This window comes from Sceloporus occidentalis, unplaced genomic scaffold, assembly GCF_023333645.1.
Source record: "Sceloporus occidentalis isolate IW3139 unplaced genomic scaffold, rSceOcc1.0.p SCAF_195, whole genome shotgun sequence".
In the NCBI taxonomy this organism is placed as follows: Eukaryota; Metazoa; Chordata; class Lepidosauria; order Squamata; family Phrynosomatidae; genus Sceloporus; species Sceloporus occidentalis.
This window is the reverse complement of record NW_028317175.1, coordinates 1,452,646-1,470,111: the sequence shown is the minus strand read 5'-3', so window position 1 is coordinate 1,470,111 and position 17,466 is coordinate 1,452,646. Positions and strand designations below refer to the sequence as shown.

At 38.5% G+C, this 17,466-nt stretch overlaps 1 protein-coding gene across 3 annotated transcripts in view; it reads left to right on the top strand.

Moving 5' to 3' along the window:
• LOC149278309 (myosin-11-like) overlaps window positions 1-17,466 on the top strand; it is a 39,118-nt gene that overhangs the window by 17,945 nt on the left and 3,707 nt on the right. For all 3 annotated transcript variants that reach the window (XM_089502122.1, XM_089502120.1, XM_089502121.1), the window contains 33 exons: window positions 1,723-1,821; window positions 2,319-2,462; window positions 4,104-4,199; window positions 4,474-4,592; window positions 5,076-5,228; window positions 5,368-5,541; window positions 5,884-6,057; window positions 6,149-6,263; window positions 6,655-6,848; window positions 7,183-7,304; window positions 7,390-7,459; window positions 7,855-8,015; window positions 8,244-8,352; window positions 8,443-8,574; window positions 9,018-9,224; window positions 9,795-9,932; window positions 10,339-10,462; window positions 10,789-10,960; window positions 11,328-11,540; window positions 11,985-12,129; window positions 12,217-12,423; window positions 12,779-12,883; window positions 12,996-13,148; window positions 13,308-13,556; window positions 13,677-13,889; window positions 14,244-14,456; window positions 14,588-14,749; window positions 14,942-15,070; window positions 15,169-15,257; window positions 15,415-15,538; window positions 15,622-15,830; window positions 16,221-16,329; window positions 16,477-16,649. In XM_089502122.1, the coding sequence (XP_089358248.1) occupies window positions 1,723-1,821; window positions 2,319-2,462; window positions 4,104-4,199; window positions 4,474-4,592; window positions 5,076-5,228; window positions 5,368-5,541; window positions 5,884-6,057; window positions 6,149-6,263; window positions 6,655-6,848; window positions 7,183-7,304; window positions 7,390-7,459; window positions 7,855-8,015; window positions 8,244-8,352; window positions 8,443-8,574; window positions 9,018-9,224; window positions 9,795-9,932; window positions 10,339-10,462; window positions 10,789-10,960; window positions 11,328-11,540; window positions 11,985-12,129; window positions 12,217-12,423; window positions 12,779-12,883; window positions 12,996-13,148; window positions 13,308-13,556; window positions 13,677-13,889; window positions 14,244-14,456; window positions 14,588-14,749; window positions 14,942-15,070; window positions 15,169-15,257; window positions 15,415-15,538; window positions 15,622-15,830; window positions 16,221-16,329; window positions 16,477-16,649 (4,996 nt within the window). The remainder of the gene's footprint in view (window positions 1-1,722; window positions 1,822-2,318; window positions 2,463-4,103; window positions 4,200-4,473; window positions 4,593-5,075; window positions 5,229-5,367; window positions 5,542-5,883; window positions 6,058-6,148; window positions 6,264-6,654; window positions 6,849-7,182; window positions 7,305-7,389; window positions 7,460-7,854; window positions 8,016-8,243; window positions 8,353-8,442; window positions 8,575-9,017; window positions 9,225-9,794; window positions 9,933-10,338; window positions 10,463-10,788; window positions 10,961-11,327; window positions 11,541-11,984; window positions 12,130-12,216; window positions 12,424-12,778; window positions 12,884-12,995; window positions 13,149-13,307; window positions 13,557-13,676; window positions 13,890-14,243; window positions 14,457-14,587; window positions 14,750-14,941; window positions 15,071-15,168; window positions 15,258-15,414; window positions 15,539-15,621; window positions 15,831-16,220; window positions 16,330-16,476; window positions 16,650-17,466) is intronic.

The following is a 17,466-nucleotide window of genomic DNA, read 5'->3' as shown; positions in this document are numbered from 1 at the left end:
GGCCATCGGGCACACCGGGCATTTGCCCGGTGGGCCGGGCCGTGGCAGGGCCGGATTGATTTAGGGGCTGATGGAGCTGCAGCTCCAGGCCCCTACCTTAAAATAGGCCCAGTCAGGACCGGACTGACTGGGCCTATGTGGCCTCTACGGCCGCATTAACGCAGGGCATAAGGGGCACCTGCCCCTTAAGCCCGCCGCAACTGCGACCGGGTCCGCCACTCTAAGGGGCCGGTAAGCCCCCACCAGGGCCGGCCTTACGGGTGTGCGGCCGCAGAGGGTTTAAATTAAAACATCGGGAGTTTTTTGTTGTTTTTTTTACTTTATTTAGCATCCTCCATGTTAAATAAAGTTTTTGTTAAATAAAGTTAAAAAACCCCCGATGTTTTAATTTAAGCCCTGTGCGGCCGCAGACCCCTAAGGCCGGCCCTGGTGGGGGGCTTCCCGGCCCCTTAGAGTGGCGGACCTGGTCGCAGTGGGCTTAAAGGGCCCTGCGTTAATGCGGCCATAGAGGCCACATAGGCCCAGTCAATCCGGCCCTGCCGCGGGCCCGGTCGCAGTTGCTGCTTGCTCCGGAAACAAGGTAAGTAGGGTGAGGGAGGGGGGTGCAGTGAGAAGGGGTAGAGGGGGTTAGATAGTGAGAAATGGTGAGAGGGGGTACATAGTGAAAAGGGGGAACATAGTGAGAAGGGCCAGATAAGATGGGGAGAGGGGGTAGTGTGAATGCGTATGAGAATGAATGAATAAATAAATGTGTGGATGAATTGTGTGAATGCGTATGACAATTAATGAATTCATGTGTGGATGAATTGCTTGAATGATTTGTGAGACTGCATTAATGAATGTGTTAATGATTTGTGTGAATGAGTGAGTAAATGCAAAGATGGTACATGAAGGGTGGGCTTTAACAATAAATAAATAAATAAATACAAATGGGCTGCTCAGGCTTAAATGCCCGGGCCTATTTTTTGTCCCAGTCCGGGCCTGCATACATTTATTAAATTCTGTTTACATTTACATTACATCATATGGTCTATTATTAGGAACATAATTTGTGACCTCAAATATTTAATTGGATTTTCCTTTGAAGAACCTTCTTTTCTGCAGTGCTTTAGAGGCTAAGGACGAATACAGTTTATTTTGGAATGCATGTTAATGCCCCTCATTAGTGTAATTAAATACAGTTAACATAAAATTATAGAAAAATAACAGATAAAATATAAAATGAATTACCTGACGTGTGAGGCATGATTCGCTTTCTTCCGGTATTTCCAGAAAGCTACGGATCAGCTTTGGTACCTAAAAGCTGAACTTGAACATAAGAAGCTGGTGGACTTTAGCTTTGATGATTTGCTTACAGCTCAGCAAGCTTAATGCAAGCTCATTCTCCGTTGACATTAGCACGACCTATGGGTTCTGTCTAGCCAAGCAGCTCTTGGGAAAGCACTGAGATTGACTGTGTATTCATTCTTGGGCGGTTCACGTTGTTGGTAAACCTAAAAAAGCAAACAGGCTCCTCTGTTTGTTATTTAAACCACGGAGATCCCTGACAGATAAACTCGATTACTGTTTAATGTTTCATGGAAATATCAATTATTAACATCGCAGTAATGGTACGGTTCATATAAGGGTATTATTATTTCCCACATCATATCCACATTAGCCCTAGGGATCTTTAAATCCTTTTCCATTGCATGAGTGTTTGGTTCTTTAACAGCCAAACAGATTTGCTTGAAAAATCCCGTGCTATCAGACAAGCAAAAGACGAAAGAACCTTTCACATCTTTTACTATATGATCGCTGGTTCCAAGCCTGCATGGAGAGGTGGGTGCGATATATTGACGATATACAGAACAACATTGGTTTCCTGAACTCTAACTTATTGATGCCTCTTCTTCGACTGTACATATAGCTTTGTGCTGTGTGTGAGAGTGTTTGAAAGATGTGATAAAAGGCCATCTGTTTTATTATTGCTGGGGTTACATGTAAAATATTAAATTTTTGGGTAGATTTACCTATTAGACATAATATTTTATATTGTCAGTAAATGTCAAATTATCATACTGTACTGCATAGAAAAGGCAACTATCATATTAGTGGATTATATGACCCTTATTTTCAATCTTCAATAAATTCTGAGGGTTAGTTGATTCTTACTCTGATCTTAACTATATATACTTATGTAGTTTCAGTAGTTTGCTCAGAACCTTGTATGTTGTGTCCTCATCATGAACACACATTACCCATATTTCAAGTTCCATCATCCATATGGGATTATTTTCTCTCTTTATATGATATGCATGTTTTCTCTCCATTTTCAGAGGAGTGTCTGCTCGAAGGCTTTGGAAACTACACATTCTTATCCCATGGCTACGTACCAGTTCCTGGACAAGATGATGGAGAAATGTTTCTAGAAACATTGGAAGCCATGGGTATTATGGGTTTCACTGAAGATGAACAGCTATGTAAGAACCGTGATACAGTAATGCTAGAGAACTATAATTTTCAAAAGATTTAGTGTTATAGACTAGTGCAAGGCCAATGCCCTCCTTACAAATACATAAACAGCTTTTCAAACAGTTAAAAGAAGGATCGCAGAAGGTTAGAATACATTTTCCGATTCATTGCTGTCGGATAAAACCACAATTTAAAGAGATATTTGCCTTAAGTTCAGATATTGTTGGATACGCAGAGCAGTTTCTTTTCCTGTTCTAAAATTTGGTGTTGCTCGTTTTTTTGTTAGCATTTGTTGACTTTTATGTTGCTTTCCTTATTAAGTCTTGTTAATGCGAAGAAACATTGACACATATTTGTTACAAAGTACTCTATGTAGTAATAACCTGGTGACCCAAGTTTAACTTGCTATTACGGTACTTCCGTCATGTTACTTCCGTGAAACTACCATATACATAGCTGGTATAAAATATTCTTCATGTGTTTTGCCCTAAAATTATGCAATTTAGAAAGCCTATTATTTAAATATAAAATATCAAAATAATGTACATTATATACAATTATGTGTAGAATCGTGATCATGTAACCGAAACAATAGGTTCACAGATCTCAAGCACCCAAAATATTTCATGATGTAAGCTGAAATGAAGTATTTCTATCAGTGCGTTAAATTACACTTGGTCATTGCCCTTTGAAGTATCCGAAATCTCCAATTAAAATAATCTTGTTCAGCTAAAGCACTCATCCTTAATATCATCCCTGGCATGTTCTTATAGAAGCATTAACTGTTTCACTGCCTGTACGGCCAGAACTGAACTTTCACAAAATGTTGAATATGAAAAAAAGAAATTTTATGCAGTGTAAACATTGTAATTTTTTTTTTTATTTTTTTTTTAAGTATTGTCCTTGTCTCTGCTCTTTAACACAAAAAAGCCAATCCGATAGAGGTTCACAATTTGGGGTAGGACACTCAGACAATGTGAGGGCAGGATATAAACCGGCATAATATGTGTTCGGCTTGGGAGCTCCCATCATCTTATTATACTGAATATTTTTTTGATAGCATTGTTTTGTATAAAGTTCTAAAACGGTGAAATAATAAGAGCTGGCACAGGATCTCCACTGGTGATACCCAAATATTACCAACCTTCTCACCGGCCAGGGTACTGGTAACATTTAGTCCAGGTAGGCAACCCCGATAAGTAGCCTAGTAGCATGGCAGCCTAAACTTATTTGACAATCAATACACACAATGTACTCTTTCCAACCTCATGCAACACAAATACACCAAAAAAGACTGCATAGAAAACCCATTAAAGGAACATAGCAGGGGTCCAGTCGTAGTGTACGCTACACACCCTGGTGGCTTTATTTGGAACTGCAAGTCTGTATATCTTGCATAAAAAACATGCAGTTTAATGAATTTTTTAAGTCTGATGCCAGTACTCAGGCTGGGATATCCAAAACATTCACTGTTTGCAGCCCTTGAGGACTGGAGCTGCGCAGCCCTAGTTATAAGATAATTGGATACTGTTTATCACAAATTGTTGGTGTGTATTGGTTTAACACTCCTTACAACAAATGTCTGATTTTGATAATATGCAAGATTTAGGCTGTCGGCCCACTTTGATATATCCCTGTTTATATTACAGCCATGATGAAGGTGGTATCCTCCGTTCTGCAACTTGGTAATATTGTCTTCAAGAAGGAAAGGAACACAGACCAAGCCTCTATGCCAGACGACACCGGTATGTTTGTCAAACACGTCTGATCATTTTCTACTGATATAATGGGGATGTTCTTTATCTCTACTATAGTATGTCTTCTACAAAATATTAGTTATATATATATTACATATACTCTTTTAGTGACAGGGAATGCACATTTTAATGTCATATTAAATATGCAACCAAGATAATGTACATTTATCATTTTTAGGATAACACATTTACATTTTTAACAGTATCAGATGGTTTGCATGTAAACGGGTTTACAAAGGTTTTTTATTTTTTATTTTTTAAGCTGCTCAAAAAGTTTGCCACCTTATGGGAATAAATGTGACAGACTTCACAAGAGCCATCCTTACTCCCCGTATCAAGGTGGGAAGGGACCTTGTACAAAAAGCCCAAACAAAAGAACAAGTAAGTATATATATTATAGGCTGGCATTTTTTGACAACATAATTTGATATTTTTGCAGCTTTTTGCAGTTGGACTGTGTATGTACTAAAACAAATCAACCAATATTTGTCGATGAATCCACTATACAGCAAACACAAACATTGTTCCAGTTTTTCTTTGACTCTATTGTCAGTGATGTGTGTACATTAAAGAATAAAACAAGCAATAACACTGAATATTTAAAATATACTTTTTATTAATTAACTTGGATTACGTTGAATAATTGTTGCCATCTTAAAAGTGTTAAGGCATTAACAGGGCCACTGGATACCTACTGTTATTTTATTGGTAGACCAGAATAGGCTGACAATATTAGGGATAAAGCAACAATGGTCTTCCAGGTATTTTTTGCACGAAAAAATATAATTCTAAGTTAAGTATGATAGGATGGATACAATGACTGGCGTCTCAACTTGCTATCTGTCTCATTCTCGCTTTGCAAAGGCTGACTTCGCAATTGAAGCTTTAGCAAAAGCCACCTACGAACGCCTCTTCCTCTGGTTGCTCAGTCGCGTCAACAAAGCTCTGGACAAGACAAAGCGGCAAGGGGCGTCTTTTCTGGGCATCCTCGACATTGCTGGCTTTGAAATCTTTGAGGCAAGTAAAATTGATAAATTGCCTTCTCTTTTGTTAGGCCTTTGGCTATCAGTTGTTTCAACTCTCCTTCCAGCATAAGGGGTAACCTAAATGATTACATGCACCCCTGATACTAATCCGATATTCTGCATCATTATAGGTCAATTCATTTGAGCAGCTGTGTATCAACTACACCAACGAAAAGCTCCAACAACTATTCAACCACACCATGTTCATCTTGGAGCAGGAAGAATACAAAAGGGAGGGCATTGAGTGGAACTTTATTGATTTCGGTCTTGATCTTCAACCCTGCATAGAACTTATTGAGAGACCTGTAAGTAAATGTATAAAAAGCTTTCCTAATAACTTTTACATATACTTAAAAAAGCAGGAAAACAGTATTTTTTTTTTTTTTTATAGAAAGAAGGCAGGGTCCATTTCCAGTGTTAATGGCAAACTATAAAAATGCTTTTTTACTAAAATGTTAATATTTTGGGACAATACCCTAATATATTATTTTTTTTGCTCAAAAAGCTTTAACGTTAAGACATATGGATTAGACTGGTATAGATTTGTATTACTTTGACTATGGGTAAGGTGTGACCCTCCAGATTTCCATTCTGCCTGGAAAAACTATTTGGTTTAGACAACACTGATATTGTGTATTTGTTTTCAGAATAACCCACCAGGTGTCTTGGCTCTCCTGGATGAAGAATGTTGGTTCCCAAAAGCCACAGATGTCTCTTTTGTTGAGAAGTTGATGCAAGAACAAGGAAACCACATAAAGTTCCAAAAACCAAAACAACTGAAGGACAAAACCATATTCACATTAGTACATTATGCAGGAAAGGTAATTTGTCCTGTCTATAAGAATACACATTAGGAAGGCTTATCTTTTCTTTGGGACGCTAAATAAGCTGTCATGTATTTGGCTTGTACAGGTGGACTACAACGCCACTAACTGGCTGACCAAAAACATGGATCCACTGAACGACAATGTGACTTCCTTATTGAACCAGTCGTCTGATAAATTTGTTGCAGATCTGTGGAAAGATGGTATGAACGGGTTACCTATTTAAAGGGCAGTTATTTATGATTCTCCTTATTTTCTTAACTTCGGAACACTTTAGATTTCATCTACTAACGCCTCCACGACTGGCAAGGAGTGAGAATAGAACCCTACTGAGAGATGGGCTGAACGTGGGAAACTCAACCAGGCATTATTATTGCGGTTATTTACTATAGAAGACCTGGTTTTATTTACGTTTAATTAGGTGGGGACAAATTTGTACCAGCTCTGTAAAAAGCGGATTTCTGTCGTTTTTTTTTTGTTTGATAACTAGATTACTGAAGCATTAGTTTAAACAATATGACAACTAAGCTCTTGACTTTCTATGAGTGGGGTTGGGACCCTTCTAAACAAGTGATTATTACTTTCCTCTGATAGTTGACCGTATTGTTGGATTGGATCAGATGGCCAAAATGACAGAAAGCTCTCTCCCAAGTGCCTCAAAAACCAAAAAAGGCATGTTCCGTACCGTTGGGCAACTCTACAAGGAGCAGCTGGCCAAACTGATGACAACGTTAAGAAACACAAATCCCAACTTTGTCCGTTGTATCATCCCAAATCACGAAAAACGGGTAAATAAAATTGTGATTAATTCGTAGAATTCAGTTTTTAGAGGTAGATGTACAGTATTGAAATTATGTTTAGGCCGAAACAGGTATCTTATCCACCAAAAATGTATATTTGTATTCATTTTTTATTTCCATTGATTCTTTACTTGAATTGTTGTAAGTAAATGAAAAAATATATATCTACTTATATCTGTATTGCTACTTAATAAGTGCCTTAGAATCACAGTAAGTTAGTTTTGCCATAAATGTAAGGATTTGGAAAAAGTCACAAAGAATATGGTGTGTCATCTTGTTGTCTGTGTCAATGTCTTTTATAATATTGCCATTGTCCCTTTAGTCAGGAAAACTTGATGCCAACCTTGTGCTGGAACAGTTAAGATGCAATGGTGTCTTGGAAGGGATCAGAATTTGTCGTCAAGGATTCCCTAACAGAATTTTGTTCCAGGAGTTCCGCCAGCGGTAAGACAGCTAACGTTCTAGAACTAAAATCATCGCCCTAGACTTAGGACGCAGAAATGGTAAACCTGTCCACCCTTTCCTACAGATATGAAATCCTTGCAGCAGGTTCAATTCCTAAAGGATTTATGGACGGTAAACAAGCTTCTGTACTAATGGTAAGTGAAACATCTTAAATTGTAAGCGCGTTCTTGTTTACCACATATGTCCATGCCATATGTGTTTAACTTCACTTTTTACAGAGTTATCAGAAAATAAACATATTCATTAAGGCTCTAATATTAGCTACTAGGGGAAAATTTGGTACAACTCGAGTCTGGGACACAACATACTGTATTTCTTTCCATATGTGCAACTGATCAAAGCCCTGCTTTATTCACACACATTAGGACCATTATTTTCTTTAGAGGACATTGATTAATGGTAAATGTTACCAAACACTCTGCTCAAGACTGGTGCATCTATAACAGGGCTGATTAACTGATCTGTGGAGCACTGATCTTTAGCTACTTGTGTAAAACTACATTAAAATCATTATTTTGTGGTTTTCCAGATCAATGCTTTAGAACTTGATCCAAATCTGTACAGGGTCGGCCAAAGTAAAATCTTCTTCAGGACTGGCGTCCTGGCCCATCTGGAAGAGGAGAGAGACTTGAAGATCACAGATATCATCATTGCTTTCCAAGCTCAAAGTCGTGGTTACCTTGCACGAAAGTATGTACTAATGTGAAAAAACGGCTTTACGTATTTAAGAAATTCTTCTTGTGTCTCGGAATGGTACAAAGTAACCTGCTGCCAGGGAGCTAGGCTTCCAAGTATAAGAATTTAACAGAACAAAAATATTTAGAGATTTAATCTGCTCTTTTAATAGAGCTCTACTCCTTTTGAAGTTGTATGCGTGTGAACATTAAACCTGATTTTTAATGCTGTTTGAAACTTTAGGGCTTTTGCAAAGAGACAGCAGCAACTGACCGCAATGAAGGTGATACAAAGAAACTGCGCAGCTTATCTGAAGCTCAGAAACTGGCAGTGGTGGAGACTCTTCACAAAAGTGAGCATATTTACACACAGTAACTAAGCTGTGTAATTGATCTGTATTTTAAAGATTTGCTCTTTAAACTAACATCTGATGTGCTAATAGGTAAAGCCTCTTCTCCAAGTGACCCGTCAAGAAGAAGAGATGCAGCTGAAAGATGAAGAGCTTCAGAGGGTTAATGAAAAATTCCACAGAACAGAGATTGAATTGAAGGAGATTCAAATGAAACACATCCAGGTATCTTACAGGCCGAGAGGAAAACAAGAGACAAAGGAATCCCATAGTTTTCTAAAATATCTATGTATTGGCTCATGAAAAAATATCATGACGGAAGATAAGATCCAGTCTGTCACTAGTTCAGTAATTCATTTTACGGCCCATGGTTGGATTTATATCTTGAGGTATTACTAGGTTTGACACATCATCCATCTATAAAGAAAAGTTAGACAGTGGCCATAGACATGAAGGAACTATGTGATACATGGTCAGAAACGCACAGGGGATCTGGAACATATGCTAGGTGGTCTAACTTGCAACCACCCCATTTTATTTACTTCGTGGCATCCCCTTCCCTCAAAAAAAGACCGTAGGTAACTCTGTCACCTTAGTGAGGTAAGTCATGTCTCCTCTTTTACAAATGTACATCAAACATAATGGGAATTGCATTTTGTGTCATGTAGTTAACAGAAGAGAGGAATAACCTTCAGGAACAGCTTCAGGCTGAGACCGAGCTGTACGCAGAGGCAGAGGAGATGCGCATACGCCTAGAAGCCAAGAAACAGGAGCTGGAAGAGATTCTCCATGAAATGGAAGCCCGCATTGAAGAAGAGGAAGAACGTGGACAACAGCTTCAAGGAGAAAAGAAAAAGATGTTGCAGCAGATGCAGGTACTTATTCAGTGTCCATTTCTACTCATGGACACCACTCAAGATAGAAAACGTTCCATTGCTTTCTATGGATGAACTGAAAATATTACCGAGGTTCACTCTTACATTTATGTTTTATTACCTGGGCTCCAAAAACAACAGTCCATAATATATGAAAAGAAAACTGAACAGATTTGTTTTTCCAAGGCATTCACAGGTGGCAGTTTCCAATTATAATTTGCCCAAGTGCTTAATTGATGTCACAGACTGGGGGCCTCTAGGTTTTTAGGAGCTCTAAGCAAACAGATTTAGGGGGACTATTTCTAGCAATAAAAAGAATATTTACAGATAGTTAGGTACCCAATAATTATGATCACACCAACTCTGCTCACAGATATCCAGGGTTAGATGTCGAAAAACTGTAAAAATAAAAACTCCGACGTGGAACGCAGAGCTTACCATCTTATTTATTTCCTTTACGATACAGACAAAGGGAGATAAATCTCTTTTTGGTTCTCTGATACCCTACATGAGCAATGACTTTCTCTGGAAGAATTCAGGACGTTTTAACATGTTTTTAAATCTTTAAAGGACCTTGAGGAACAGCTAGAGGAAGAGGAGACAGCCAGACAAAAACTACAACTGGAGAAGGTGACGGCTGAGGCCAAGATAAAGAAATTGGAAGATGACATTCTTGTAATGGACGACCATAACAACAAGCTAGTAAAGGTAACCGCAGTGAACAAACATTGATCCTCACCAACCCAGATTTCCATGGCATTTCTCCCTATGGTGTGCAGCCGCCTAAGGCAAAGCACTGAGAATTGATGTCATATGCAGGCACTGGGATATAACATCATAGTCAGAAGAACTGGTTCAAGTTTTGGAAGTTGCTTCATTAAAGACACCCTTGTACCCATTGATGGAGTAGCCAATTTAAAATAGTCCACATACTTTAAGTTCTATTAATTGAGGGGGCTATGACCTTTCTACTTTCTGGCGAGTCCGCTGTTAATTACAATAGAAAGAAAATCATATTGCGTATTTAATAGCAATAACAACAAGAAAATCATGGACTATATCAAACCCAATCAGAAGAAACACAGTGTTAGAGTAAAATGTGTTTATGTTTCAGGAAAGGAAACTCCTTGAAGAAAGAGTGAATGATCTCACAACAAATTTGGCTGAGGAGGAAGAAAAAGCAAAGAATCTGACCAAACTGAAAAACAAGCATGAATCTATGATCTCAGAACTGGAAGGTATGGCTTAACTGAAGGATACTTAAATCAAAACCATAAGGGACACTTAAAGCTGACAAAACATTGGGAGTTCTTCTTTAATCTACATTTGCAAACATGAGTGTTTCTCTGTGTAAATCATCCATCAATTCATATTAGTAAATTCATTCATGCATGGCAAAGGATAACAGGTGTAAGGCTGAGATTTTAACGCACATAGAAAATGTGGGGAAAACCAGATGAGCCAATACTTTATTATCTCCATTCACATTATATTTTTCTTAGTGTGCAGTAATAATGAATAGCGTGGCTGTATTGTTCTCTAATCTGACTGCCTGGCTTTTCAGTACGTCTAAAGAAAGAAGAGAAGAGCCGGCAAGAGCTGGAGAAGATGAAGAGGAAGCTTGAAGGAGAATCAAGTGATCTTCATGAACAGATTGCAGATCTGCAAGCACAGATAGCTGAGCTAAAGTTACAGTTAGCCAAAAAAGAAGAGGAGCTGCAGGCTGCACTTGCCAAGTAATAACCTAGCAATATATATAATATGAAACGGCTTGATACGTCTGTTATTCATGTGATTAAGGGAAGAAACATTACTAAGGGGATGTGAATATATCTTTAGCATAGATCAGGAGCATCACTGACGCAGGGTGCTTGGGCATGATGTTATACCCTGGCATGCTTAGTCACTGATATACTTTACTAGTTGAATGTAAAGGGATGTTGATGCCCGAGAAGACTTTACTTCTGCCTCATCCTGGACTGGACATACACCACCTACTATAATTACACATCTGTTTATTGGAGTAATGGTGTAAAAAGAACCGGTTACAGATGTCAAGAAGATTCAGAGTTTTCATTCATTGTTTGGTTTGTTATCTTTCAGGCTTGAAGATGAACTTGCTCAGAAAAATAACGCCCTGAAGAAAATCCGTGAGCTGGAAGCCCATATTTCCGACCTGCAGGAAGACTTGGAGTCAGAAAGAGCAGCAAGAAATAAGGCCGAAAAATTAAAGAGGGACTTGGGAGAGGAGCTAGAGGCCTTAAAAACAGAGTTGGAAGACACCCTTGACAGTACAGCTACTCAGCAAGAGCTACGGTATGTTCTTTACATTTCTGGGAAACATGGCTTTTTGGCTGTGCCCAACCTGCCACCTGCTTCTTGTCGGGGAGAAAATATTTCTACCAAGCCGTTTGATTACCAGACTTCACCCATTTCCAAGTCTACGTACTAATACGTCCATGTGAAGGAAAACCTGTAAACCAATGGTGGCAGAAAAATGTACAAATTATATTGACAATGTGTCTATTTTACTTTGTTAAAGTGGCAATTAAGCAATTAGGGAGGTTATGTATAAAAATGATCCGAGCGTAAATTGATAGACAATTGTAATACTGGATAATTTTAAAATAAAGTTGAAAACAAAAAGGAGAGATGATGGTTTATCATTTCAATATCCAGAGTTGAATTCCATAGGTGAATCTGTACACTATATGTAATAGAAATATATGTAATAGAAATGATACTCTTATTTGATTCCAGAGCAAAGAGGGAACAAGAAGTAACCGTACTGAAGAGGGCACTGGATGAAGAGACAAGAACACACGAGGCTCAGGTCCAGGAGATGAGACAGAAACACACTCAGGCCGTAGAAGAATTAACAGAGCAACTGGAACAAGTGAAGAGGGTAACTAACCACGATGACCACCAGCAACGAGCATTGTATAAGACTGCAAGGCAGACATACTGATTTTTAAGCATTGCCTTCCTGCAGGTGAAAGTCAACTTGGAAAAGAGCAAGCAGGGTTTGGAAAAAGAAAATTCAGAGCTCACAGTGGAAATCAGATCATTAAATCAGGCCAAACAAGAGGTTGAACACAAGAAGAAGAAGCTTGAAGTGCAGCTGCAGGAGCTCCAGTCTAAATATACCGATGGAGAACGTGCCAGGAATGAACTCACAGAGAAAGTGCACAGAGTACAGGTGAAGAACTATTCTTATATTCAGTTCACTGAAATAGTAGTATACAGACTGTGTGCATTCACTGGTCCAGCAAAGATTAAGAATTAGATGTCTTGGATTCATATATATATACACACACCACATATATATTATACATATAAACATACATACAGACTGTTTCTACGGTGCCTCACATAACTATTATTCCCCAAATCATTGCCCTCAACACACCCCTGCTGCATAATGTTATATATTTTCTTTATAATCTATTTTATACAATGAATAATTTAGATAATAAATATTAGCTCAGATAATATGTTGGATTATTATTCACTAGGTTATTTGAAACCTTTAACACGTGAGCTTTCATTTCTAGGTGGAATTGGAGAATGTTACCGTCTTGCTCAGTGAAGCAGAAACTAAGTCCATTAAACTTTCCAAAGATGTTGCAAGTTTGGGATCCCAGCTCCAGGACACTCAGGCAAGTTATATGTATAATTTTATATCTATCAAACTTTCTTTATTATATGTTTTAATCATAATGAGTAAAGAAAGAATGGGAAAACATAATTATTCCCTGTATGTTTCTTTAGGAGTTGCTCCAGGAAGAGACCAGGCAGAAGCTTAATGTGGCTACCAAGCTCCGTCAGGTAGAGGATGAGAAGAATAGTATCCAGGAGCAATTAGATGAGGAAATGGAAGCCAAACAGAATCTGGAACGTCACATCTCCACACTCAACATCCAGGTAAGGATGAGAATCCAGAGAGCCCAGAGCCATGTGGGCAGAAAACTCTTTGTGCATTCTTCAGAGACATACTTAAAAATGTATATAATAATATATTATACAAAGATTAACTGGTTTGTAAGAAATATTTTGCCATATCATGCTGCTTTGTAATTTTAGCTCTCAGACTCAAAGAAGAAATTACAAGAATATGTAAGCACAATTGAGACAATGGAGGAGGGCAAAAAGAAGTTCCAGAGAGATATTGAGGCTATGACCCAGCAGTTTGAGGAGAAAGCCTCTGCATACGATAAACTGGAAAAGACCAAGAACAGGCTACAGCAGGAGTTAGATGACCTTATTGTTGACCTAGATAATCAACGTCAACTTGTGTCCAACCTGGAGAAGAAACAGAAGAAGTTTGACCAGGTTGGTAGTTACACATTTTGGTGAAAAGCATCATTAGGATGGTAACTACAGACTGGCCGTTAGATTAGTTTTTCTACTGAAAGGTACACTGATGGTCTAACAATCCATGTTCTCTTCTAGATGCTGGCAGAGGAGAAAAACATCTCTTCAAAATATGCAGATGAAAGAGACAGAGCTGAAGCAGAAGCCAGAGAAAAGGAAACCAAAGCTTTGTCCTTGGCCAGGGCTCTTGATGAAGCTCTGCAAGGTAAAGAAGAGCTTGAGAGAGTGAACAAGTTACTGAAAGCTGAGATGGAAGACTTGGTCAGCTCTAAGGATGATGTGGGCAAGAATGTAAGTAAAATAGTAACTCAGGTTGGGGAACAAAAACCTTGTATGTCTATGAAAATGTACTCATTGCATATCTTCTGTTTGAAAGTGTCCTTAGATCTTAAACTTAAGAACAATCATTTTTAACAATTATTTTCTTAACCATCAAACTTACATTTAAAATACACAGAAATAATGTTTCCATGGGAATTTGTTTTCTACTTATTACCTAAAGAAATGAAATATTATAATGGTTCAAGATCATCTTCAGCTTTATCCAGGAAAAATAAATTAGGTCTCAAGTTGTACCAACTCGGTACAAAACATCTTTTGTAGACATAACTGGTTTGTCGTTTCCCAATTAATCTTTCCTTTTAGGTCCATGATTTGGAGAAGTCCAAGAGAGCTCTGGAACAGCAAGTGGAAGAGATGAAAACACAATTAGAGGAGTTGGAAGATGAGCTGCAAGCCACAGAAGATGCCAAACTTAGACTGGAGGTCAACATGCAAGCCCTAAAAGCACAGTTCGAGAGAGATTTACAAGCCAGGGATGAGCAAAATGAAGAAAAGAGAAGGCAGCTGGTTAAACAGGTAAGAAAAACAACTGGCACATTGCAGAGAGTTTTTACAGATTAGGGATACATCTAATGGTTACACAATGTACACCATTCCAATTTCATTTGAACAGCAGACTCAAGAAATGTTTACTTTTTCACTTCAAGGTTCACGAATACGAAACAGAACTGGAAGATGAACGTAAACAGAGAACCGTAATAGCCGCTGCCAAGAAGAAGTTAGAAGTTGACCTTAAAGACCTTGAGGGACAGGTCGACTTTGCCAACAAAGGTCGGGATGAAGCCATTAAGCAGCTTAGAAAGTTACAGGTTAGTGGACAAATCCGTTCTCCAAATACACAATTCTATAACATACGGCTGGTATTGTGAGGTATGATCAGACCACAAAGAAACCAACATCAAAGTACTGGGTTTCTTGCACAGTCTCAAAACGCCACCAGCAAAGTTAGAATTTTTGTGCATGAAATACTAAGGTGATTTTAACCTAATTTTGTGTTTTAGGCTCAGATGAAGGACTTCCAGAGAGATCTGGATGATGCACGTGCAGCCCGCGAGGAAATCTTCGCTACTGCAAGAGAAAACGAGAAGAAAGCAAAGAGCTTAGAGGCTGAACTTATCCAACTCCAAGAGGTAACGGTCTAAGCAGTACCTTTCGGTAGAGACATGGCGAGTTGAAAATAATACATTTAGGCTTACGGTTCCAGTCTAAGATCTATTGCTTCTCTTAGGACCTGGCCGCAGCTGAAAGGGCAAGAAAACAAGCAGAGCTGGAAAAAGAAGAATTGGCAGAAGAACTTGCCGGAAGCGCATCTGGAAAGTAAGTAGGATAAAATGACAAACTACCGATGAGTTCTTTCCAGTACAACCCGCGGCTAAATTCCTTCAAATTCTATTGAAAAAAAACAAATAATATTCTATTTAACATCCCTTTGAACCATTTGACGATTGGATATATATTTTTTACATTTCCTTAGATCTGCTCTCCAGGATGACAAGCGCCGCCTGGAAGCCAGAATTGCTCAGCTGGAGGAAGAGCTGGAAGAGGAACAAAATAACCTGGAGGGAATGAGTGAGCGTATGAGGAAAGCGGTGCAGCAGGTAAGTATCTGAAGATCTGCCATGGGCTCTGTTCTATTCAGAAGGGGTTGGTTGGTGTAGACACGGTTCCTCTTCATTTGCAGACAGAGCAAATCACCAATGAACTAGCCACGGAGCGCAGCTCTGCGCAGAAGAACGAGAGTGCAAGACAGCAGCTCGAGAGGCAGAACAAGGAACTGAAGAGCAAGCTGCAAGAAATGGAGGGCAGCGTCAAGTCCAAATTCAAGTCCACAATTTCTGCTCTGGAAGCCAAGATTTCACAGCTCGAGGAGCAGCTAGAACAGGAAGCCAGGTATACAGGATGAAAAACCTATACAAAATGCATAGAATGTATTAAAATACTTTTAACCTATAAAAAAAAGAGAAGGTTTGCTGTCCTTGTAAGTTTGACTACAATTGGGGTTAATAGCCACCATTATAGTAATTATTTGTTAATAAAATAGTTATTATTTGTTAACTAGCAGAAGAGTATAAATATCTATTCACTATTGGAATTCATACTTTGGGAGTTAGTGGAACACATTTGCTGCTTTACTGAGATTGTAATCTTAATACTGAAGGGAGCGTGGGATGCGTTCAAACCTTGTTGCTATTTGACAGCAAATGTGTTTAGTAATTCATGTTCTACATTAAATGAAACGTTTCTCTGTGGTTTTTTTTGTTGTTTTTTTTTTTTTAACAGAGATAAGCAATCATCACTTAAAACACTGCGTCAAAAGGACAAAAAACTTAAGGAAGCCCTATTGCAAGTGGAAGATGAAAGGAAGCAGGCAGAACAATACAAAGATCAGGTAAACTGCTGTAGTGATGTGGTTTGGGGATTTTATATTCACTTGTAGTAATGAAGTCTATGTTCTATGTACGTAAGCAGAACATAAAGTAACGTGTGTTTTCATCAAGTGTAATCCTGACGACGTTTTCCTATCTAACATCTTTAGGCCGAGAAAGGAAACGCGAGGCAGAAGCAACTGAAAAGACAGCTGGAGGAGGCAGAAGAGGAATCTCAGCGCATCAACGCCTCCCGCAGGAAACTTCAGCGAGAGCTGGATGAGGCTACTGAGAGTAATGATGCACTGACCAGAGAACTCGGTGCACTAAAGAGCAAACTCAGGTGGGATGATCGAATTTAGTATGAAATACAAATTGTTAACACAGTATGAATGAATATATACACACAATACAGGGGTTTGGGGCTGAGTATTGCATGCTAAAATAGCTGTGAGTGGTCTCGTAGTGGCACTGAACATAAGTATCTAGTTACCCTTATAGGGAACTTGGTCCTACATTGGGGCTAACACATGAATAATTATCTATAGCACGGTACAACCTTTAATCCTCATGGATTTTATGTTACAACATTTTAAAGCAGATATGTAACATATATAAAAAAAAAATTCTATTTTTGCAGCACATTTGCCCTTTCCTTAACTGAAAAATAGAACTCGCTAGCAAGGAACTGGCCTCCTCCTCTTGTGCGGAAAACATGAAGTATGGGAGGGTGCTAGGTAAATGTCCAAAATTAAGAAAATCAATATCTATTAATTAATAACAGCAGGAGTGAATTTTTTTTTTTATTTTATTTTTTTTTATTGCTTTCAGGAAAAGTTTATTTTAACAGGAAATGAAAATATGAATTATCGCAAGTTTGGTCATTCACCCGATTTGCAAAATAAAAAAGAATAAATAAAATTACTTGGCCGTGGGAACAGAAATAAAGAAAAATCCCCTAAATTAGACTTTTCAAGCAATAGCTGCAACAAGGCATTTAAGGACATTTCTGTTTATTGTTTCCCAGTTTCACCACTTAAAATCCCTTATTAAAACACACTCGGGATTTGTACGTGCCAGAAACCTCTGCCAAATCGCTATCCAACGTTTTATAATTCTATCCCTTGTATGGTAAATGTTATTAAGTGCGAGTGCAAATG